The sequence below is a fragment of the Euwallacea similis genome, chromosome 18 (assembly GCF_039881205.1).
Source record: "Euwallacea similis isolate ESF13 chromosome 18, ESF131.1, whole genome shotgun sequence".
NCBI lineage: Eukaryota > Metazoa > Arthropoda > Insecta > Coleoptera > Curculionidae > Euwallacea > Euwallacea similis.
Genome location: NC_089626.1, coordinates 1,127,521 through 1,148,721, shown reverse-complemented (window position 1 = coordinate 1,148,721; position 21,201 = coordinate 1,127,521). Strand labels below are relative to the sequence as shown.

Sequence of the window (21,201 nt, the reverse complement as noted above, 5' to 3'; positions counted from 1 at the left end):
GTAATGGTAAATCCTTTAGCTGCACTGGATCTTGGATAAAGTATGTTCTTTCTTTAATGGCCACTAGGATGTTAAGGCGTTAAAAAAAGGAATCGATTTGAAATTAAATACCTAAAAATAAATATTAGCGTCAGGTTTGTGTCAGTGGAAAATATATGTTTCTCAAAGTCTTAAAACTCCTTTTTCTGATTAACATTTCATTATCAGAACAGTTGAAAAATTGATCAAACAGATACTATGCATAATGCAGCTGATTCTGTATTTTCCTTCAATAGTTGCAATTTTAAACATCTATAACAACTGCCAGCAAAGTAACAGTTATTAAAAGATCCATCTAATAAATCTATGACAAATCTGTTCACCTGTAAAGGTGCAAAGAATGAAAAATGTGTATTTTCTGTACATGTTGGCGAATACAGCATGTTTAATGAAAATATCAAAAATAATACATAATTCCATAATACATAAATTTTAATTTATGTTTAATTTATGCAATACTTTTATTTTAAAGTTTCTAAAGTTTCTTCTAAGAATTACCATCAATTACCTACCCGTAGATATGTTTTATGGTATACATATAATTAAAATGGTCGCCCAATCCTAATAAATAGGTTTCTCAGTCTTTGAAGAGTTTCTTTGCGTTCAATCTTCTTATTGTTCACTTCTTTTTGTAACTGCGTCACATTTTTAGGTTTAGCTATTGTAATTCCTTAATGTCTTCTCCATTTTCACAGATCTGGCAATATCCGCGTCTTCCAAGTAGTTTTGACTGCGGTCAAAAATTCCTAAAACAACTTTTATCGATGAAATGTAATATCGCAAAAACTAGCACTAAAGACTTACAAACAGTTTTTATAAGTAAATTTCCAATAAATTTTAATTAAGTTTTTTGTATTAATTAATTATGAATTATAAAATTAACGATAAAAAAACTCTTCTTTAAAATGAAGGTAAATTATACCACTAAAGGAATTTATTATTGATAACCTTGATGGGTCAAAAAGCCATTTTATCTAAATGTGCAAAATTGGCCAAAAATTGTTTGAAATTTCTGTATAATGAAGAAAACCAAATATATAAAAAAAAATTTCTGAAATTTTCCAGTATGCAATTTTATTATTTCAGACTAGACATTAGTAGCTAAAAAAACTATACTTCTCAATTCAACGGCCAAACACTGTGATATAACGTTGCTAGCTAGTATTAAGTCAACTTTAAAATTTTTCATCTGAGTTGTGCAATAACGGTCTTTTTGCTACGATTAAGCTGGAAAGTATAGTTTCTTTGCCCAATTTCGCCGTAAAATCGAGAAACCGCCATGTAAAGCCGCGTGTTTCAAGCCGAATTAAAGGATTTGCTATGGAAAGGAGATGATTAAGACAAACTTCTATTTTGACCTATTTTATATTATTTCATAATGTCGCTAACAATAGATAATTATAGGGCAAACAAGTGGTAATTAAGTAACATTGTTAGGATTTATAATTTTTTATTTACAATTAATTGCAGGAAAACGTTATCACCTTTACGCCCTCTTCATCTGAAGCCTTGAAACGCAAAAAATAATCCTCTCATATAAGACTCAGTTATTCTTTCTTATCTAAAGGCTACTGTCTCAGTCTTTGGTGCCAATTTTTGCCAATTTTGCTAATAGAACTGATTTATGGCATGAAGAAGTTTATTATGTTCCCCAGGAGAGGTACAGTACGCAGCCATCCTAAGGGATAAAACTAAAATTATCCTAGGACGGTATTTCCTGCTAAAATTTAAGAAAAATATGTTTACAAAAGATTATCAGCTAAAAAAAGAGAAACAATTAATTATTAATAAGAATTAGAACACCTACTTAGAAGTTTTGGATATTGCCGCGTCCTGATTGTTTTTGCAGACAGGATGGTGACGAAAAACGTTTAGAAAAATAACTATACATTTTTCTGGAGATTTATTAAAACAAAAAGTATAAAAACAATAAACTTAATACAGCCCTCATCGCTCATAGTCGAATGGTTTATAGAAATCGCGCTCGTAAGTAGTAGCTTTACCTCCAGCACCGGCGCTTTCCGCCTTTCCACTGTCTTTAGCTTTAGGATGTGGTGGTGGTGGTGGGGGTGGAGGTAGTTGTGCAGCTTTAGCCAATCCCGCTGCAGCTTTGGCCGCGGCCGCAGCCGCGTTTGCCGCCGCTGCTTGTGCCGCCGCCTGAGCCTTCTGAGCGGCCGCTTGAGTCGCCGCGAAATCGATCCTGACTTTTTTCAATTGTTGCCCGATTTGATCCAAACGTTGCATTGCAGCCCCCACCATAGCTTGCTGCGCGGCTAATTCTCCGGCGGCCTCAGACGCAGCTTGTGTCACGTGATCGGCGGCGGCCTGCGCAGCGTTTAAAGTCTGCTGCAGGACATTGACGTGTGCCCTGGCTTCTTGCGCAGCGCGATTAGTCGAGTCCGCAGCTCTTTGGGCTTGCATTAACTGCTGCTGCTCACCCATCAATCCGGTCTGAGCATCCCTGAACTGTTGCTCGAGTCCTTGAAGGATAATCTGTTTCCCTGCTAATGCGGCTTGGGCAGTGGCTGAAGCCTACATTTACAGAAAAACAACCCTTAGTAGTTGATGTAAGCTGGAGCACTTAACTAGCGCCTCATATATTTTTTAAATTTTCAGAGAGAAAGTTATTTTATAAGCAAATTTTATTAAATTCTCGTCTAAAAATTTAACACGCTAGTTGAGGCCTTAGTTACACACTCTCCAGTTTACCTTTTTACATAAATTTTTATGACTATTAAAAACATTAATAGCGGCCCCAAAATCCCAAAAACCCCATATTTGTTAAAATAATCCGCCACTTCAAGTTTTAAATAGTTTTAGTAAGCCACACATCCCTAACGTTCATCTGCTGCAGTTTCACTTCGTGAATTATTAGTAATATGGAGTAATTTTCATGAATATGTGCCTATTAACATAGTTCTGAACAATTCCCTCTGACTGGATGCAATAATTTAAGTCCAAAATATGCACATGCCCAGAATTAAATAGAGGAATATTTCATTAACATGCTGAAAACGCAGTTAGAAAATTATCTAATTTCCTCATTTTCTTATTAGGAGTTTAAATTTTGCACTTTAAAGATCTTAGTGGTTTTTTTGTTTTCTCACTCAGTTTAATTTAGTTTATTATTTCGCGTGGAAATTGTAAATTACTGCAACAATAATGGTAAAATTAAAGATTAAAGAAAAATATAATCTATGTTAGATTCAAGAAGTTGCTGCAGGTACTCCCTTTGTTAGGGGTTTCTGCCTGTAATGGTCCAGCCTAGTGTCTTACATAAACAAAATGGACCAGGCCAGGGCGATAATGCTTATAATAAATTTTCTAAACAGAACATCGACAATTAACACCAAAGTATTTAAGATTAGAGTTAGTCACGATTCGTTACTGATTTGTTAGTTTCTGATAGTTAGAATGCAGTATTAGTTCGGGTTAGTTCGAATTAGTCGAAATGACCATACTTGCTTTTCTTTAATAATTTAGTAGGAGTTCTATTTTGTCGCCCTTTTTAAACTCCTGGCTGCATGTAATATTTTTAATTAATTTGACCTAGAAAACATGATATAAAACTATCGAGGGTTTGCATGTAATTGGTGGTCAAAACTAGGCTAACCTGGTTGAGTTCGCTTCTCGATTCAGCAGTTCCTCGGTTGCATTCGATACTAAATACTTATTCTTAGTCGCAAAACTCTTTTTTTCCGACTAATTGATTATTTAGAACTTGGGAACTTGTTTAATTTTCTTGCGTCCTAGTTGCTAAAGTGTCGCGATTGCATGAATAAAGCGCTAGAAACCTATGTTAGTAGTAACGCTTTCTAATGCTTGATTGCAATTTTTTTCCAAGCAAATATGTAAACACGAAAAAATACAAATGCACTAGAATATGTCCTTTTCACTATAGTTTCGTATCGAGCTAAACAATTGCACGGAGTGATTGACTGATTTCATGCCAGTTACTAAATTCCTGATGTAACCGTAACTTGGCATTATAAAATCAACGGGGAAAAATTTTAATCCAGCTTTTCGTAATAATCAACCGCATAGCTTCAATTGTTACTCCATCTGAAACATTTTTTATTTAGCAAATCCGCAAATTACAAGACCTAAAAATCTGTGTGAAATTAGTTGTTAACGCCCGCAATGTGCCACAAAAATTTTGCAAAAACGATGCACAGAAGAAACTAAAAGAGTGTAATCTTTAGTGGATGGTTATATAAATCAAATGCAAAAAATTAACGTATTGTTGGTAAAAATCTAATAAACTACGCGACAGCAGAAAAATGGCAAAAAGCTACACTCGTAAATCAGCTGACCACTAACTTGTATTAGCACTTTCCCCGACTGAAGATAATACAATAGACCACGACTTATTGCCGGTATGCACCAGGCACATCAGGATCCTACCTACCGCAATAATTAAAAAAAAAGAACGTTTTTTAATACAAGAAGACTGTCTAGAAACTCCTCTAGGACCTAACCAGGATAGGGTCTGTAACGAGAATTTTAATAACGTACACACTCTCCGCGCTAATAAGAATCCCTACATCAAGGACGTTCATTAAAAAAAAAAAAGTGAGAACTGATGCACGAGATTAGGAGTTCTAAAAGTCTTAATTTTTGTTCTATGGCATTATCAATGTTCAATCAAATTTATCCGAGCCAAAATACCACAAATTCTTACTTGGTTTGCTGATTGAGCAAGAGTGTTCTTAGCCACATAAGCTGCCTGATAACCTGCTGCATCTTGATTATTCACTGCGTTTTTTGCCGTATTTGATGATCCCTCTGCAATGCTTCTTAAACTGCTCCCAACACTGAGACCCGGCGGTTTTTTTGAGCCTCCTGTTGAAGCAGATTGCACCTCAATACCATGACCACCTTCTCCTGTTTTTATATCTGAATGATACTCAAGGTCATAGTTCTGCAGGACATTGACATCATCGTATTCTTGGCAAGACGATGGCGGAGTAACTGAAAATTAAACGGAGGTGGGTTAAAAGTGAGTCAATTTGTTTAAATTATATTTTACGTTGTCAAATGCATGTTGCAGGGCTAAATAATTGTCTCAAATACATTGAAATACATTTTTGAAGAGTTTCACAATGATTTATGTTGTCAGCTAAGACCTTTGTAGTTTACAAAATTCGCTTTTAAATAGGAAATTTAATCCAATCATTTTTGATCAAATCGCGAATGATTTCGTTTCGATCACAACCTGGACCAACTAAAACTGAACAGCCTTTGTGGTAAGCTTTTTTCTGCAAATTAAAAATATTTCTACGCACATTTCTCTCATGTGCATGTCTCGCACGTTTTTAGACTTAGATAAAAATGCCGAGGGTTTTGCAATCTGGTCAAAGTTTTCCCCTCAACAATGTGGCCCTCTTAACAATGTGGTCTTCGCTCATTTACTTCCAGAAATATTTGATAAACTCGTATAAAAAATATATATTTCTGAAAAAATGCCCTTGTCAACATGTAATTCGGGTTGTCGTATCCTAAATGTTTTCACACCATCAATTCTTAGTAAAGTGAAGTGTTCAATTTTCAGGGCATTAAGGAGGTAATTGGAGAGTAGCAAATTGTTATAGAGAAAAAAGACCATATTTATCTGAAAGGAGGGAATTCGGCTGAAATGTCTTAAATTTGTTGATGAATGGAGATAATAATAGACAAGTGTTTTAGACTACCACTGGCTGTATATATTAAGTTTGAGTAATTTGGGAACTTGAAATTTTGGTACACTAAGTGCGAAATTATAACACTCTTGCTCTTAACTTTTCCAAAGCTTTTGCCCCAACGCAAAGTAACAACACATGTAACCATTTTAGTCAGAAAGGGGGGAATTCTCCCTGCTTGTATATTTATAAATAATGATGAATCGATGTGAACATTCCCGAGACGTGTGACGAATATTAATTATGTCGTTAAGGCCCAAAATGGGAGACATAGTCTTGGAAGGTTTAATAAATAACATTTTTCATATTTTCCCCAAAAAATGTATCATAAAGTGCATGTATGTTGTTGAAGCTTAAATGCGAGTCTTCGGAAGGAAAGGCCAATAGAAGCCTAAATGGTTTCCAGGCTTAACTCTAAGAGAAACGTGTCAAGAAGATGGGAATTGGATAAAAGACGGATAGGATAAAGGAGGATTTTTTCAACACAAGATTCTTAAGCCAGCATTTCATTCAGTAAAATCCAGTGCTAATTTGGGCCAAATATTTGAAATAAATTTCCTGGTATTATGTTGTTTAAAGTAAGATTGAACCATTTACTGAAAACTGACAAAATAGATTGCATGAAAATCGAGGGATTTATTTCACATTTCCGGTTAAAATATAACTTACGGCTTTAAAATGCATTTGTTAAAATACGCACTCACAAAGCTTGACGTTAAAAATAGTCGCGTAACGCCTTTTGTGTGCATTATGTATGTGCCATGTAGGATAAATGCAGATCATATTTCATTTAAATCTATTTTCAAAAAGTTTATTAAAATTGAGCAAATGTAAAAAAAAAAAACATTTTTGAGTCCGGCTGTGATGTGTGATGCTTGATATTGTAAACATAACTCAAATTCCTATTCAAATTACGAATTTTGGCTCTAATTGAAATACTTTCGTGGCCAAGGTTTGGATAATATTTCATGAAAATATTTCAGCGTGTGTAACTAGCAGTAGCAGCAAAAAGTTTTACTTACGGGAAAATATGAGGATAAATAGAGATAGCACGATCATCTTCCTTAGCTGAAAAGAGAGATATCCATTTGAGAACATTTAGCACCACATCACAAAACCAATCACTGCATGTAAACCTACCAAAGAAACATATATCCTGACCGGCACTTAAAGAAATTATTTGGGACTGACCAAAATTTGCCAATTTCAAGATTTATATCAAGTTAGGAGTAAGCCCAGTCGGAGTGCTGGTAGGGATAGATCTAAAAGCTGGTATGAAATAAATGGAAATGATAAAAAGAGAGAAACCAACCATGTGATTAATAATTTTAGCTGCAGGTTTTTAGGAAGTGCACGAAATGGAACACTAATTTAAGTATCGAATCGATTGAAACAATTTTTTAATAATAAGAACTTTAAATGTTATGCGGTTTGAATCAAAAATTTCTCTTTACGTTTGCTATTGGAGTTAGTTCTCTCCTTATATCATATAAAATTACAATTCCTTAAACTAAACGATTTATATAATTCGATGATTTTACACGCTCTAATTTTTATATTGTTGACACATATTACTGTAGTAATTCACACTATCTTTAGAATAACCACAAAGCAACAGACAGTGAAATGCTCCTTGTATAGCCGTAAAAATGGCGACTTTAAGGCTAGAAAAAGCTGATTCAATCTTGCATTCTTAGAAGAACCGGTAAACGTTTTTGTGCCAAGAGAGGGCACCGGTAAAATCAAAAACAATGGCAAGATTATTCCAGAAAGAAATCAATTACTTAAGTTTCCTATGGCGAACTTTCTAGTAAATAAATAAAAAAAGAATTTCTTCAGTAGCTGCAGTCTTCTAGGTCAGCTGTTTCTCCGTACATCGATATTTCCTGAATATTCTGCCGGAAAAGAACGACAATTTATTTGAAATAATAATATTTATTGGTATTTAAAGTTTCAATAAAAATATCAAATTAGATCGAACAGTAATAATATATGTATCACTCTATTAAATACTCTTAACACTTAAAACGTTCTCAATAACAGAAAGCTTTATGTTTATACATATAAACGTTCTTAATCTATAAATTCTAGCTACCGTGATCACTCCAACTTTATTGAAACAGAAGTACATACGTATACATAAATATGTATTTCCCCGAATGAAATTTGTATGTATAGGCAACCCAACTATCTTGTTGTATTATATTCTATGACAGTCTTAATTTAATTGGTCGATGTATGCCACGGTTTCAAACAAACTCGCGCTTTAAGCGACAATCGTGTGTATTTCCAAACATGTATAATATATATTTATTACTATCCTTTTTATATCTACAAAACGTGTGAGAGTATATGAAAAAGCAATTTATATATATGACAAATTTATTGCCCAAATCTCGAGTCACCCCGTGGAATATAATAAAATTGCTACTATTAACAGTACCGTTAACTCTAAGGTTTTGAATTGAATTCCTGATGCCTGCACTGCTGCTGGAAGTTCACCTAAAACAAAGAAAAACACATTATGAAACACGAAAATTATATCAAAAGTTGAAAATCAGCGCGCTTGAGCTAGATAGCGCAATGTAAAATGTAGTTTTAAAATTATAAACTTTTCAAGCACCATCAGTAGTAAAGAACATCGCGATTTCATCAGCGCGCCTGCACATTCGACGTGCACCGCCCCAATTCGTCGCATCGAAATGTCACGTTTCTTACCTTTCAATACATGTACCACGACCGATTTGTCTGCTAAGTTGCCCACCGCACAGGTGTAGTTCCCTGAGTGCTTTTCTTCGAGTGAAGGTATAGTAAGGATGGAAGAGGCAGAGTCTGTTGCTGCTGTTACATTGAGCCTACAAATGCTACGCTTAAAAAAAGCGGCACAAAAAAAATCTGCTTACCTGCTGTTTTTATTCAGAATTTTGGCGCCGTATTTCCAAGTCACAACGTTATTTTCAGGTTTCTCCTTATCACTTAAACCTAGATTAGTCGCAAGACATGTTAAGAGTAATGAGCTTCCTTGGCGATAATGTCTTTCTTGTAATTCCCTCATCGATTCGTCAACTATCTTTAACTCGGGGGCTGGAAGAGGGAAGCCACAAAATAACTACTGCGCAGGATTAACGAACTTCAAAGCTTACCAGTAATTTTTAAATAGATCCTTTTGATCTTCGGAGGGTGCGTTGCTACTTGGCACTCGTAAATTCCATCATCCCTGGTCGTAACGTAAGATATATGCAGCCTATAATTATTTGGATATCTAAACACTAAGTTGAATCGTTCGTCTTTACTATGTGTATTTCTTCCCACGGTTAGAAGGTTAATGTTCTGGTTTCGTCTTTGCGTCCAGGTTACCTGTAAAAAAATCCGAACTAACCTTAAGAGTTCACATATATATTCGCTGTCTTTAGCTACATTAAAATAGTCTGACGGAATTCTGGGCATAAATATGTTAAGGGAAGTCACGCCTAATTAACTGCCCATCTTCGTTACAGGAAGCAGACACAAAACATGAGCATGCTCAATAGCTTTCCTTTTTTGTTTCGTACAATATTTCAAAAGAACATATCAATCTATAGTTTAAAATGGCACAAGGGCTGCAGTCGACATTAGAAAGGCGTATCTGAATTTCAGACTCTGACTTATCGAGCTCTGGAACGAATGAGGGTATTTGAGAGGTTAACGCTTGTTACTAAAACGTGATGATTGCCTCGGCAACCAAATGACATGGCCATTAAACGATGCCTATGTTGAAAATTACATTTAAATGGATTCTGGCTGTTCCATTTGGAGACAGGTAGGAGTAAGAGAGAATTTAAATAAAAATAAATTGCCTTAATTTTGAGCTGTAATTATGAAATTTATCGCGACTATTAATAAATTTCAAAATTTGCTTACCGTTTTGTCTCCTAGTAATCCTACACGACAGTTCAAATTTATTGTTGACCCGACACGAGCTGTAGTGTTTTTCACTTCCATTCCTTCTTCAAAAAAGGGGCCGCCGAACCGGGAATCTGATAAATGGAAATGCGGCTTGCTTCTGTTTTCATGGACAAAACTGCAAAGAAACACACTACATTTGTGGATTATGTGTTTTTTTCTTTTTGCGTTATTGTTGCTGAAGAACGGCTAAAATGGAGAGATCAAAAAAATGGAAACCATAAATTTCGCCGAGCTGTTGATACATCAGTGACAAATGACCTCAAAACTGGCACATTGAAAACCCTATCCTGGAAAATGCGGGCGTCAAGCGAACTGTAGATAAAGACTGAGTTTTTCTTACTTGTCATTTTCCGCTTTATGAGGCGATTCCCTAATGATATTGGCAGCCCCCAATGCCATTTTCGTCTCAGGTATATCCAGTTTAGTCAGCAATTGAGTGTGTAAAATTTCGGGCAGAGTTGTCGTTGAAGGAGTTGGCGATCCAGAATCCAGAGATGCCTCCAATTGCGTTGCCACTAAGGATTTGTTTAACTTAAAAGAGGATGGAAAGCCTCGAAAACAATAAAGACTCGATATACCGAGACTTTTTATTGGCTCCATCATGGTGTCTCTTCAATAAACAAAACAAGTAATGTAATGGGATTTAAAATACCGTTTTATAGACATATACTTCGGTCGGTTCACACCATTATGGAAAAACTTTCCTATTGGATATATTCCACAAAGTTACCTAAACTGAAATTGGTAGATTAGAGAAAGAAGGCGATTTATTTATTTTATCTTTTATCTGAGCGTAATTTGTTACCCCATCTCTCTTATAGGATTGAACTTTCAAAAAATGAGGCCGGATCTGCTAGGAGGAACTATTTATTTTTATTTTCAACGGCAATTTCACCAACATGCAGCGGTATCCAATTACAACTTACATTTACGATTGATAGATAGTGCTTTATTTTAGAGCAAGTTTACAGGTAAAACAGATGTATTCTTTTGGGAATGTCTTGATTTCTTGAGACATGAAACGGTTACTATACATTAAAAAGGAATTCCTAATAAAATTGATTTCAATTATGTCTCATATTCCATAAATATTAAACACCTCATCAATTCAGCACGCTTAGTTGCCGTGCCAGGCACTGCACAACGTTTGCGCGTTGTTAATTAATTAGTTTTCGTTGCCGTCAAGTGCATCTTCAGTTTCAAAGTTACTGATTAACAGAAAATTAATCATACACGTATACGTAGGCAGAATTCCTTCAGGAGCACCGAAATTGAGTTTAATATATGTCTTTACATATCTGTGCAGTACATACTTAAGTATGACTTCCAGGGTGTTACATGGTGAAGTTTACCTACTAACAGGGAGCATAGAATTTGATAATATTGACGTAATCGCTATTCATACATTCCCGAACTAACGTTGGAAAACAGATAAAAGTCTACATTGGCCAAATCAGTCAAAAAGCCAAAAAATCGAATTAATGGACACGAATACAATAGAAACAATTTGACTTCTTCAACAGACCATGCAAACCAAGAGCAATATAATTTAGATGTTCCCAACGCTTAAATTTTAAAAACTGAAAAGGCCTTGAAAAAACCTGAAGTTCATGATATTGAGTACATAAAGAAAAACACCAATTGTGTAAATGTTAAAACTGACACCGATGGCTTAAGTAAAATCGATTCCTATATACTGCAATAAATTTTCCCATCTTCCCATTTTTCCTTTTTCTATGTAAATATTTTTAAAAACGAATTTATAGAAAAGATATGAAATCTTGATTCTAAATCCCAAGTTGGCATTTTTCAATAATAATTTATTAAGCGTGTTCGGAGCACAGAAAATGTATAATTTTTCATTTTCAAATTTAAATTGTCAGTTCTTCATTCGGCTTTGGTTAATAAAGTTTCTCTAGTGTGCATCCATTTTCATTCAGTGCACAGTTGTTAAATTTTAGTAATTGTTTATAAGTAGTGACTGTTAAATAAATCATGGAAACGCATCATTTTGTGCCCCTTACAGATACGAATTTTCACCCACAGAGTATTACTCATAAACCGTAAATTTTTAAATTTTTATTAGCACCCCACTTTCCTATTCTCTCATGTCTAACACACAGTGAATATGAATTTTTAACGTTAGAAACCCTAAAAATGACTTGTTTTTTTTTTAATTTTATCAAAACTTTCAAAACTCTATGTCTATCAACAGCAAATGTGCTCCGGACTTTTTTTTAATAATAATTAAGCCAGAAAAGAAGAAAGTTTCCCCTATTAGTATGACCATTCCAACATGTAACACGCCCGCAAGTATATCGATTCGCAGTGTTCTCCAATATAACATATATAAGCCCATCCAATATCCAGATGAAACATGGATAAAATCTGTCTAATTTAGAGATCAATTAAATTTTTACTGTAATTTTAAACGTGGCTGTAATTCGGTAAGTATTTAATAATGCTACTGATTTATTGAATTTGCCCTATATTGATTTCCCTTTGTGCTATTGGAATTGTAAAAGCGATTTTTGATGTCTAATTAGATAAAAATTTACCCAGCCTTGTGAATTAGTTAATTAATGAGCAGAATTTACATCCTGAAAATGGCGAATTGCGATTTTCTGTTTTCGATTAGTCAAAAGATTTAATGGGCCATTTTCTAAAGTCGCTATTAGCCTCTTGGGACGCTTTTGTTGAAATTAATAAATATTTGAAATCTCAGTGTTTGCAATCAAAATTCAACGCCATTATTCAACTCGTGTTTAAAATTTTATTGTCCATAAATTCCCTGCTTTAAGCGCTTTTTGGGCTCTTTCTAGATTTTCTATGGAACTGCCGTTTCGTAGAACTGCCCCACTTGGAAAGTGAATAATTAAATGCGCTTAAAACATAGAGTGAAACAGTTCTGTTATTAAACTTTTACATTTTAATGGTAAAGTTAGCAGCTACTGTAACTGAAAAACTCTATAAAGCTTCGTGTCCCTTGAAAAGTAATACGGTAATTACAAGTTTTCAAATCCAGGGAAAATATTTTGTTTAAACGTGGTCAACAAAACTCTTTTGTTCCTCTGCGTCTGTGGTCGTATTCAAAGCCGCATTTGATCAACTCTTCCTCAAAGAAGTTAAAATGCAAATACTCACCTGCTGCTTTTGAATATTCCATTATTTCATATAAAACAAACACCGTAAGAATCCTTTTTATGCAATATTTCATAATTGTGACTAATCTCAAATAAGCTGGAAGTAAGTAGCTCGTGAGATACCTCCATTCTGAAACAATAACGGAATTTGAAATAAATGGAGATTTCTTGACGTAATGAACAATAATGCTGGTGATGGGTTTAACTGCCACGGTACGCTGGGCATACGCTCAAAATATTTGTACTAAAATAATATTATAGAGAGAGTTTACTTCTGACAAGCCCACTGAATTAATTGTTATTGTAACTAATATTACGGTTTAATGTTGCCTACAATTAATGGAGTACTTCCCCGACAACAATGGTTTTTATTCATTTAAACGCGAAATGGTTCATTTCAGCATGGTTTGATAGCAATGCTAGTATTAACTCTGACAAGATCTGTGTGCATTAGCCGTTTAACTCGTGTCCTGTATTTATATTACAGCCTCCCCACCAACGCAACCGTTCTGAGCAGGTGCCCAGGAAGTGACCCAGCACGAGTCGGTCGTTAATGGTAAGTTACAGCTTCGCATGCTAATTATAGTAGTTGTGTTTATACGAGTTTACTCTCCGATCCCTCGTTAACTACGTAAACTAAAAACTTCTTTAGATCACGATTAATTTGAAACACAATCATTTCGGATCTTCCAGAACTCTCATCATGTTAAACTTCTTTGCACGGAGTTTCTTGTTAGATATCCGAAGAAACACGGAGCCCGATCCAGTATTTTCCCTTCTGCAATGCAAGCATTCTTTGAGGGTTGTTTTTTTAAGCACCCTTTATCTTGCTTTAAGTTTCTTAGCAAGAGCCAGAATTGAGTTTAAAAATTAAAGACAAATGGCTTTTTTTCCCTAAACAAATTTCATTTAGTCATTGGCCTAGCTGCATTGTAAATTAACACCGTCTCTTTTCGCCCTAAAAAGCTTGGTTAATTCAAAAAAATCTCTGTGCGGCAATGCAAACAGAGGCTTATTCACTTATCTGCTCTCCGCCCAAAGGTTTTATCTTTCGGCTGCAACATTCTGTTATTTGCCCATTCGAGGTTTGGCAGTTTGACATCGAGATATGCAACTTTTAAGCTCTGCCCTGCAGGATATGCTATCACAGTTCAAACCTGTTCTGCTTTGTTTCCAGTGTATTTTTGGCTCAAATGCAGTTTTTCAGCTGACTTTGCCTTCAATCTTGCCTTGTAATATCAATTAGCTCTGGCATGACAGGAGCGATACAGCAAATTTGGGATTACCATTAACTGGAAATTGCTTTAATATGTAACGCCAAACAAGGGACTATCAAGGGTAATTCTATGCAGCAAACTTTGGGGTTTTTTCCGAGGTACACAAAATGGACGAACGAATTGTATATTATCATACGAAAATACGTTACATGATACAGTGACTGAAAAGGTCTGTTTAGCCTAAAAAAACACTTTCTGACCGGACGTGAAAAATTACCTAACAAAATACATAAGCAATTGCGAACTGCGTCCACAAGCTGGGTCATTAAAGTGTATTCAAGTAGATACATTTCGAATTTCGCCACGTTAAGTTTCTTACTATTATAGACGTATTTCTGATAAATATACGTTCACCATCCCCTGAATGGCAACAGTTGCATTAGAGAATCCCGGTACATTAATCAGTCAACATGTCCTAACCCCCTAAATCGCCGTTATTACTATCACGTTCACTAAATTGCATAATATCAGTATTCGTTTCACAATTCCTTGAGATTCAAATAAGACGAGGATTTTGTTTCAAATGGAGCCATTTGACGACAAATTTGTGCAGACTTCAGCTAATTTGTAGAGAAAATGTGTGTGGACTTAAGTGATCAAAATCGAATTGTTAGTTAAAAGGCATCAACGTAATATAAAGACTTAAACGGAATACAAAATAACAGATTAATCTCTCTCATTCCAAATCGCAGATAAGGCGCAGGCTTTAATTTGTCAGTTGGCTCAAAAACGTTTACGGCGCACATGCGTTAGACATAGGGCTCCACAGCCATGAGAAGACTCTTCAACTATTAATGTACTTCAAAAGATCCATGCGCTGGAGCTAGTTGGAAATTGGCACAGTAAAAGCGATGACGCTATAATTTAAGTTTGACTTAAACAGATATTTCAGCGGTGATAGAAATAAAGTGTTGTAAGAAAAATGGGAGAGTGGAAAGTCGTTGCAAATGCTTTCAATACAATTGCCCCACTGTAACAAGGGATAAAGTTAAATCTTTACCTCGCTTTTCAGATAATTAAAAGTTGGACCATATATCATTGTCTTTCCAGTAATAACCCACACAAGAAGCATCTGGAACTATCGTTAACTGCGAGGTTCTCAGGCACTAATAATTGGAATCTTTCCTTAAACTCACAGGGTCGATTACACCTAACTCAATTTATAGTTCATGATACACTAACTTGCAAAAATGTCTGTTATCAAACTTCGAAGGATTTAACTTTTCAACGATATCTAAACTCTGAGAAAGAAGTTTAACTTTAAGGTCAATATATCTATATTGTTTTGAACTTACTACAAGAGGCAGGAGCTGTTGCTTTGATTTTCCGTTGCTTTGAAGACTTCAATCTTTGTATGTAGGTAATAAGCTTAGAATAATCGATTTATCGTAAGAAGTTACACAGATTTGAACGCCCTCTCGTCTAACGAGGTAACTTGAATAATAAATGGCCTGAAATTTGTATAGTTAAGTTCGATATTACTCGGCGACATTTTAATAAACCTGGGTGAAATTCTATTCAATACATCCAGATTTATTCGCATTTAAAATGTGTTAGAAATAAAAACAACACTTTCCATAGCAGTTTTAGAACTATAGATAAATTAGATTGGCATTAAGTGGAACAGATATAGCCTCTGCAAAGGCTAAGACGGCTTAAAACTAAGACGCATCCGCGGCAAGTTGATTGACACAAAAAAGGAGTGCGCGCATAGGACTAATTGTAAATTCACTCAAAGTGAGGCAGACCGGAAAATCATACTTATACAGTCTGACCCATTTAAAAGCGAAATGCTTCTATAAAATGTAGATTTATTTTCCGATGTTGACGAACTTTTTTGTATAGCGGGAAAACCTGTGTTTTAGGGGAAACTGTTACATTTAAAAAAAGGTCTACTGCATAGTTTTTTTAGAGACGAACATTGAAAAAATCGTGTAATAGCAATTTTTTGCGTAAAAACATGAGAACACCACTGGACTAAACGTCTTCTGACATGAACATATTGCAAATTTCATTAAAATATTATTTTATTAATATTTCTGTGGCATAATTGGTTTCGTTTGATGAAGCAAACCGTGGAATAAAGCTTTAATAATTAATTTGTATTCGTAAAAATATTCACCAAAATTACTGTCGGAGCTAAAGAAGAAAATGCTGTCTCAGATGTTACTTAGGGATGCTCCCAAAAATTCATCAAGAAATGAGGAAACAAGGTCAAAACAGCTTGCTGCAGAATTATTAATATGTAATATTCTCTAATGAACTGTGGTACATGTCAATTTTAGAAGACGCTTAATACAACGACGTAATCAGATTTTTTGTGCCAAAATATCTAATAGTTTTCTCTTTTTAATTTGGTCTAAAAAATTACGCGAAAGTCTTGAATTTTCCAACAAAAACGTTGCACTTCATCGTGAAATTGATGCAGCTAAAGTCAACATAACTTAGTCAACATCGGACGATAAATACAAGTTTATGGAGGTGTTCCGCTTTTAAATTGATGACACTGTATGTTGTAAAGTGATCTGCATAGACGATTCTGTAAAGATGCGAAAAGGCCTAATACGCAGAAGCTGAAAAGGCGATGACGCAGTAACGTCTAAAATCTGATATAGATCTAGATCCGTCATTTGAATTTTAGTTAAAAGCAAACACAGAGCAATGACATAGGGAAATGAGAAATTAATGCAATAAAAAGACTAAAATAAACAAAGAATAATAAATGGGAAATGGGATGATTGAGCTTGGATGGTGGCTTTACTCTGCAGACACACATTCCACCATTCAAAATGAACAGATGCATTTTAAGTGATATTTATAATTTACCTCAATTTCATTTGTATTCACTGTATCGATACAGTCAATGCAATTTCCTGATAACCTACTTTACTCAGCAGAGCTCACATTCCAAAACTATTATTGTTTATGAGTCGTATGAACGCTAAGTAGATCCACTTGGTTGCATTGTCGCAGATTTTAATTGTTACTGATTCACACATCACCTCATGGTCACCAGTAGTTTTGGTATAAGAGCAATCCTGTTATAATTAATAATTAGTGTCAATAAAGTCACTGAAACCAAATGTTGTATTCAATCCAAGGGTACAGTAGAGACGCCCACTTTATCATCCCTGCTATAGGTATGTCGAGGCGCCCATTAGAGCTATACTCAATCCCTCTCAATCAATGCGGCTCAATCCCTTGCCCTATACAATTACACTACATTTCAGCGTTATTGCACTCAACAACCACACTTTTATAATATGATATACAGGGTGGCCCCGCATAATAGGAAAACCATACATATACAACACCCCGTCATTGCTATATTTTTTTAGAATTTTTAGATATTAAAGTTCAGAAAAAAATTTCATACGTTGCCTGATATTTTTGTGAATAACTAAAATAGCGTTAGTTATGGAACGAAATGAAGGGGATAAAAAAATTCTAACCATACGGATTTAGTCTTATAAAAACGTGAATGCCTTGTAGCATACTCGTCAATCTGTTAAAAATTTTCACTCTGGTTTTTATCAATTTAATGATCAGGAACACACTTACTGGGAAAAAGAGCGTTGTGTGAGTAGCAAAACTATGTGATGAGAATTAGAGAGCGACATATACTTAAGAACTTATAATTCATTTAACTACCTTTAGAACAAACACGCGGACTAAAATAATTACTGCGAAGCCCAAGAGAAGCTACGAAAACTAATGACAGACTCTGATGGTTCAGCTATATGAAATTACATTTGGTGGTGCCCTATGAATTTTGATTTAAAATAAATGGAAACGTCTAGTAAAACGTTAATGAATTGACAAGGCGGAGATCTAGGACAGAGACAAGATTAGAAAAAGTCAATAAGAAAATTGAGTAACACTAAAAGAAGCAACGCAAGACCAGAAACAGGTATCTAAGAAGAGGCGTGGAATGTCTATCCTCCATATCCATATTTCACACTTTCAACATTAGACACACCGAAAATATGACGATTCCATCCAAGTGGTTTGGAGAGGACGAGAACATATGAGTGCGGGTTATTTTCTTGAATAAACGTATGAGTTGCGATTTCTGACGAATTTAAAACATTACCTGACAACAGGGAAGAGAGAGTGGCGATGATGGGGAGAACATTAATTTTCAAGTAAGTTTGAAAGAGAAAGTGATGGAAGGGCTATTACATTATTTAAAGTGTGAGGAAATAGCGTAGTGTAAATAATTGCCTTCAAGCATTTGTGTCCATAACAATACGGAATAACATCGACTTAAAAAACATGGAAATGCTTTTTATCCAAACGACTTTTATTAGCAATTTTTGCTCTGCACTTCGCACTTTCCACTTATTAAATCTCTCAATTTTGACAAGGTTCGATATTTCTCCATCAATCAAAATTAGAGTACTTTAAGTCGTAAAACTCTCCCGTTCATGGTAATATCCTCGTAAGCACAGGTGGAGAGAAAATGAAGATAAACCTGAATATTTTAAAAGGCGTTTTATCTTGTTTTATTATTCAAAGGAGACCTACTGCGTGTCAGCCAATTGATATCGGTTATAAATACGCAAATTTCACCCGTTCAGGAGGTGGGGCAGTGAAACTTTTTTACAGACCGCAATAGCAATCCTTCATTAATAGATCTCCTGCAGCGGGCTCAAATTTTAGCCCTTCAGCGTCCAGGATTAGAAAGTGTAGGCCCTTTGTCACAGTTTGTTATCGCTGGGAAGTTGCAGCCCTCGAAGTTTGATAATCGGAACTTTTGCATGTCAGTATGTCGTGAACCATTAAGTTAAGCTGTTTATAATCTAACCCAAGCTAAAGGAAACAATTCAAGACGAAGTTATTGGCTTCTACGTGAAAGCAACTAATATCAGCACAAAGTTATTAATGATACGTTGAGGGTAACTTTTTTAATTAACTGGGAAGCAAATTAAAATTTAAACTTCATCCCTTAACCAGTCAATCGTCTTGATAGTTTTCGAACTTGAAAGCACTTCGTGAAACCTGGGCATGGCTATTTAGGCTGATAAATGGTTTTGGTCGTAAAATCTCGTAGTCGTAATGAACTGGATTTTTTAGCTGGCTGGGAAATTCTCCTTTCCGGTTAATGTCTGTGTTTAAATTATCGGTCTTAATTACCCAGGCACTTGGGGAAAATTTATTCAGCGTCATTTGACAGCTTTAGTGCATTAGCCACAATTTCATGCACATACGAGTAGCAACTAAAAGTGAATAAACTTTGCTATACAAAACGCACTTACCACCAAATACTTGGGAGGATTCATTCGATTGTCACTAATTGACCTACCATTTATCAAAACAATTTTTGCAAAAATATTTGGCACTTCCACTTTTAAGCTTCATCCTTAAAAAAATGTAAAAGCTCTATCAGTCTTAAGTTAAGAATATTAAAACCTCAAAAAACTGGCAACATTATCTGCTAATCAGAGCTTTAGATAAAAAAAAGCTCCTAGTTCGTTCACATTATCTCTCACTACGTGTGTTTTGAAAGGGATGCTAGGTTTGCACTAGATCTACTTCGTTCTATGGATATCAGGATATGGGGGAATAAATTGTTTGGAAATGCTGGGACAAACAGTTCGCGCAGGCGTGCTGCGCATAACCTACGCCTAATGCGTCGAAGGAGAATCTAAGCAAATCTGGATCCCCGTCCCAGTTTGCTTTCTCAAAGTTTCCATGATCAGTAAAATCTCAGCATATTGTTCGTCTCGCTGGGGCCCTATTTTCCGAAGAAGGATTATCGTCCTCCAGGGACGAACGATATCTTTGTCATTTTTTTTTATAATAAACCTGCATTAAGGCACTCTCACAATACCGCGTTTATCAAGGTGGCACATTATTAAACCCGGAATTAATTATTACATTGATCGCCTTGGTCAATGAAAATCTAAAGCAAAACCGATTACAATTAAACTTGCCGGAACGCTCAGACCTACATAAAAAATTGATAAAAAGTTTTCCCTTCCAAGAATACTGAAGGTTCCAACCCCTGATTACGGCCACCGATTTTCATCTTCTTAGGCCCCAATGAATAGTAGGGTATGTCCTACATTTTAAAATTATAATTAATGACCGAGTTTCACAGAATAGGGGAAGATGAGGCGGCCGAAAGAAAGAAAAATGGCAACTTCGGATTGATGGACGGTAAAAAGTGCCACATTTTTAGATGAAAATCCCGAATTAAAAGTTCGCATTTCAGTATAATTCAATGAAAAATGATTGAAGGAGGAATTGCCATAGGGAATGTTTTTCTGTTGTGAAACAAAAGGCGTACAATTGCCACCCGCACAAATCGAGGAAAAATTGTTTCAAGTTTCTTTTCGGCTTATTCTCAAACATCATAAAAAATTACCCTAAATAAAGCCGAAAAAAGCGTAATTTACAAATGAAAATGTGCAATGACACTCGGCTAACGCTCTGTGCTGGTGTTAAACTAGGGTCTAGCACATATGTATGTTTCCCATATTAAAGTTACGTGTCTCGCTGTCACCATAACTAATTTTCCTCTTTTATCTGCTCCAAAAAAAGGTCTTGAAATAATTAGTAAAAGGTCCAGGATTAATTTAGGACTATAAAGTCAGAAATTAATTCTAGGCTTCTCGTATTTATCTAGGATAAAACAGCCACGCAAACTTTTCAACGTAACGGCGAAGGTGTTTTAGTACCTAAGCTTAGATAAACTCATTCAAATTATATTCTATGTTATAATGCGTGAAACAGCCGTCGACACTTGTTCCCACGAAAAGTCTACAAACGTTCAAAACTTTAAGTAATTTGTTCTTGTCAAAGCCAGAAACACGTCAGGGAATTTACTTTTAATGACACATTTTGATGATACTGACATTTACTTTTATTTTAACACCTGTCGGAGTTGTGACGTTTTTAAGGTCATTTTTAATGGTGCGATAGGTCATATAATACCTTCAATGAAACGTCAATTTTAAATACACCTGCAAAATTTCAGTGAATTTTAAGTCACCTGACAGCGGATCAAACACTTCGATTTTTCCATGCTCACAATTGCCAATGTTCACGGCATCTAAAAAAAAAATCTGTAAGTAAATCTTCTGCTGCATTTCTGGGTTTTCACAAAAATGAAAT

The 21,201-nt window shown here is 35.2% G+C and overlaps 1 protein-coding gene across 3 annotated transcripts; it reads right to left on the bottom strand.

Annotated features, from left to right (window-relative positions):
- Positions 1-8,011: 8,011 nt before the first annotated feature.
- LOC136414683 (zwei Ig domain protein zig-8-like) lies at positions 8,012-19,653 on the bottom strand. Of its 3 annotated transcripts, none has more exons than XM_066398850.1 (8): positions 19,341-19,653; positions 12,807-12,935; positions 10,003-10,177; positions 9,618-9,777; positions 8,861-9,074; positions 8,621-8,801; positions 8,436-8,572; positions 8,012-8,219 (listed from the first exon to the last, which is right to left on the bottom strand). In XM_066398850.1, exons 2-8 carry the CDS (start codon positions 12,877-12,879, stop codon positions 8,119-8,121), a joined length of 1,041 nt encoding a protein of 346 aa, XP_066254947.1. In that variant the 5' UTR covers positions 12,880-12,935; positions 19,341-19,653; the 3' UTR covers positions 8,012-8,118. The 3 variants fall into 3 exon arrangements, with proteins under 3 accessions (XP_066254947.1, XP_066254948.1, XP_066254946.1); XM_066398851.1 differs by having other exon boundaries at positions 19,388-19,653; XM_066398849.1 differs by lacking the exon at positions 19,341-19,653 and having other exon boundaries at positions 10,003-10,272; positions 12,807-12,924.
- Between the last annotated feature and the right edge of the window lie 1,548 nt (positions 19,654-21,201).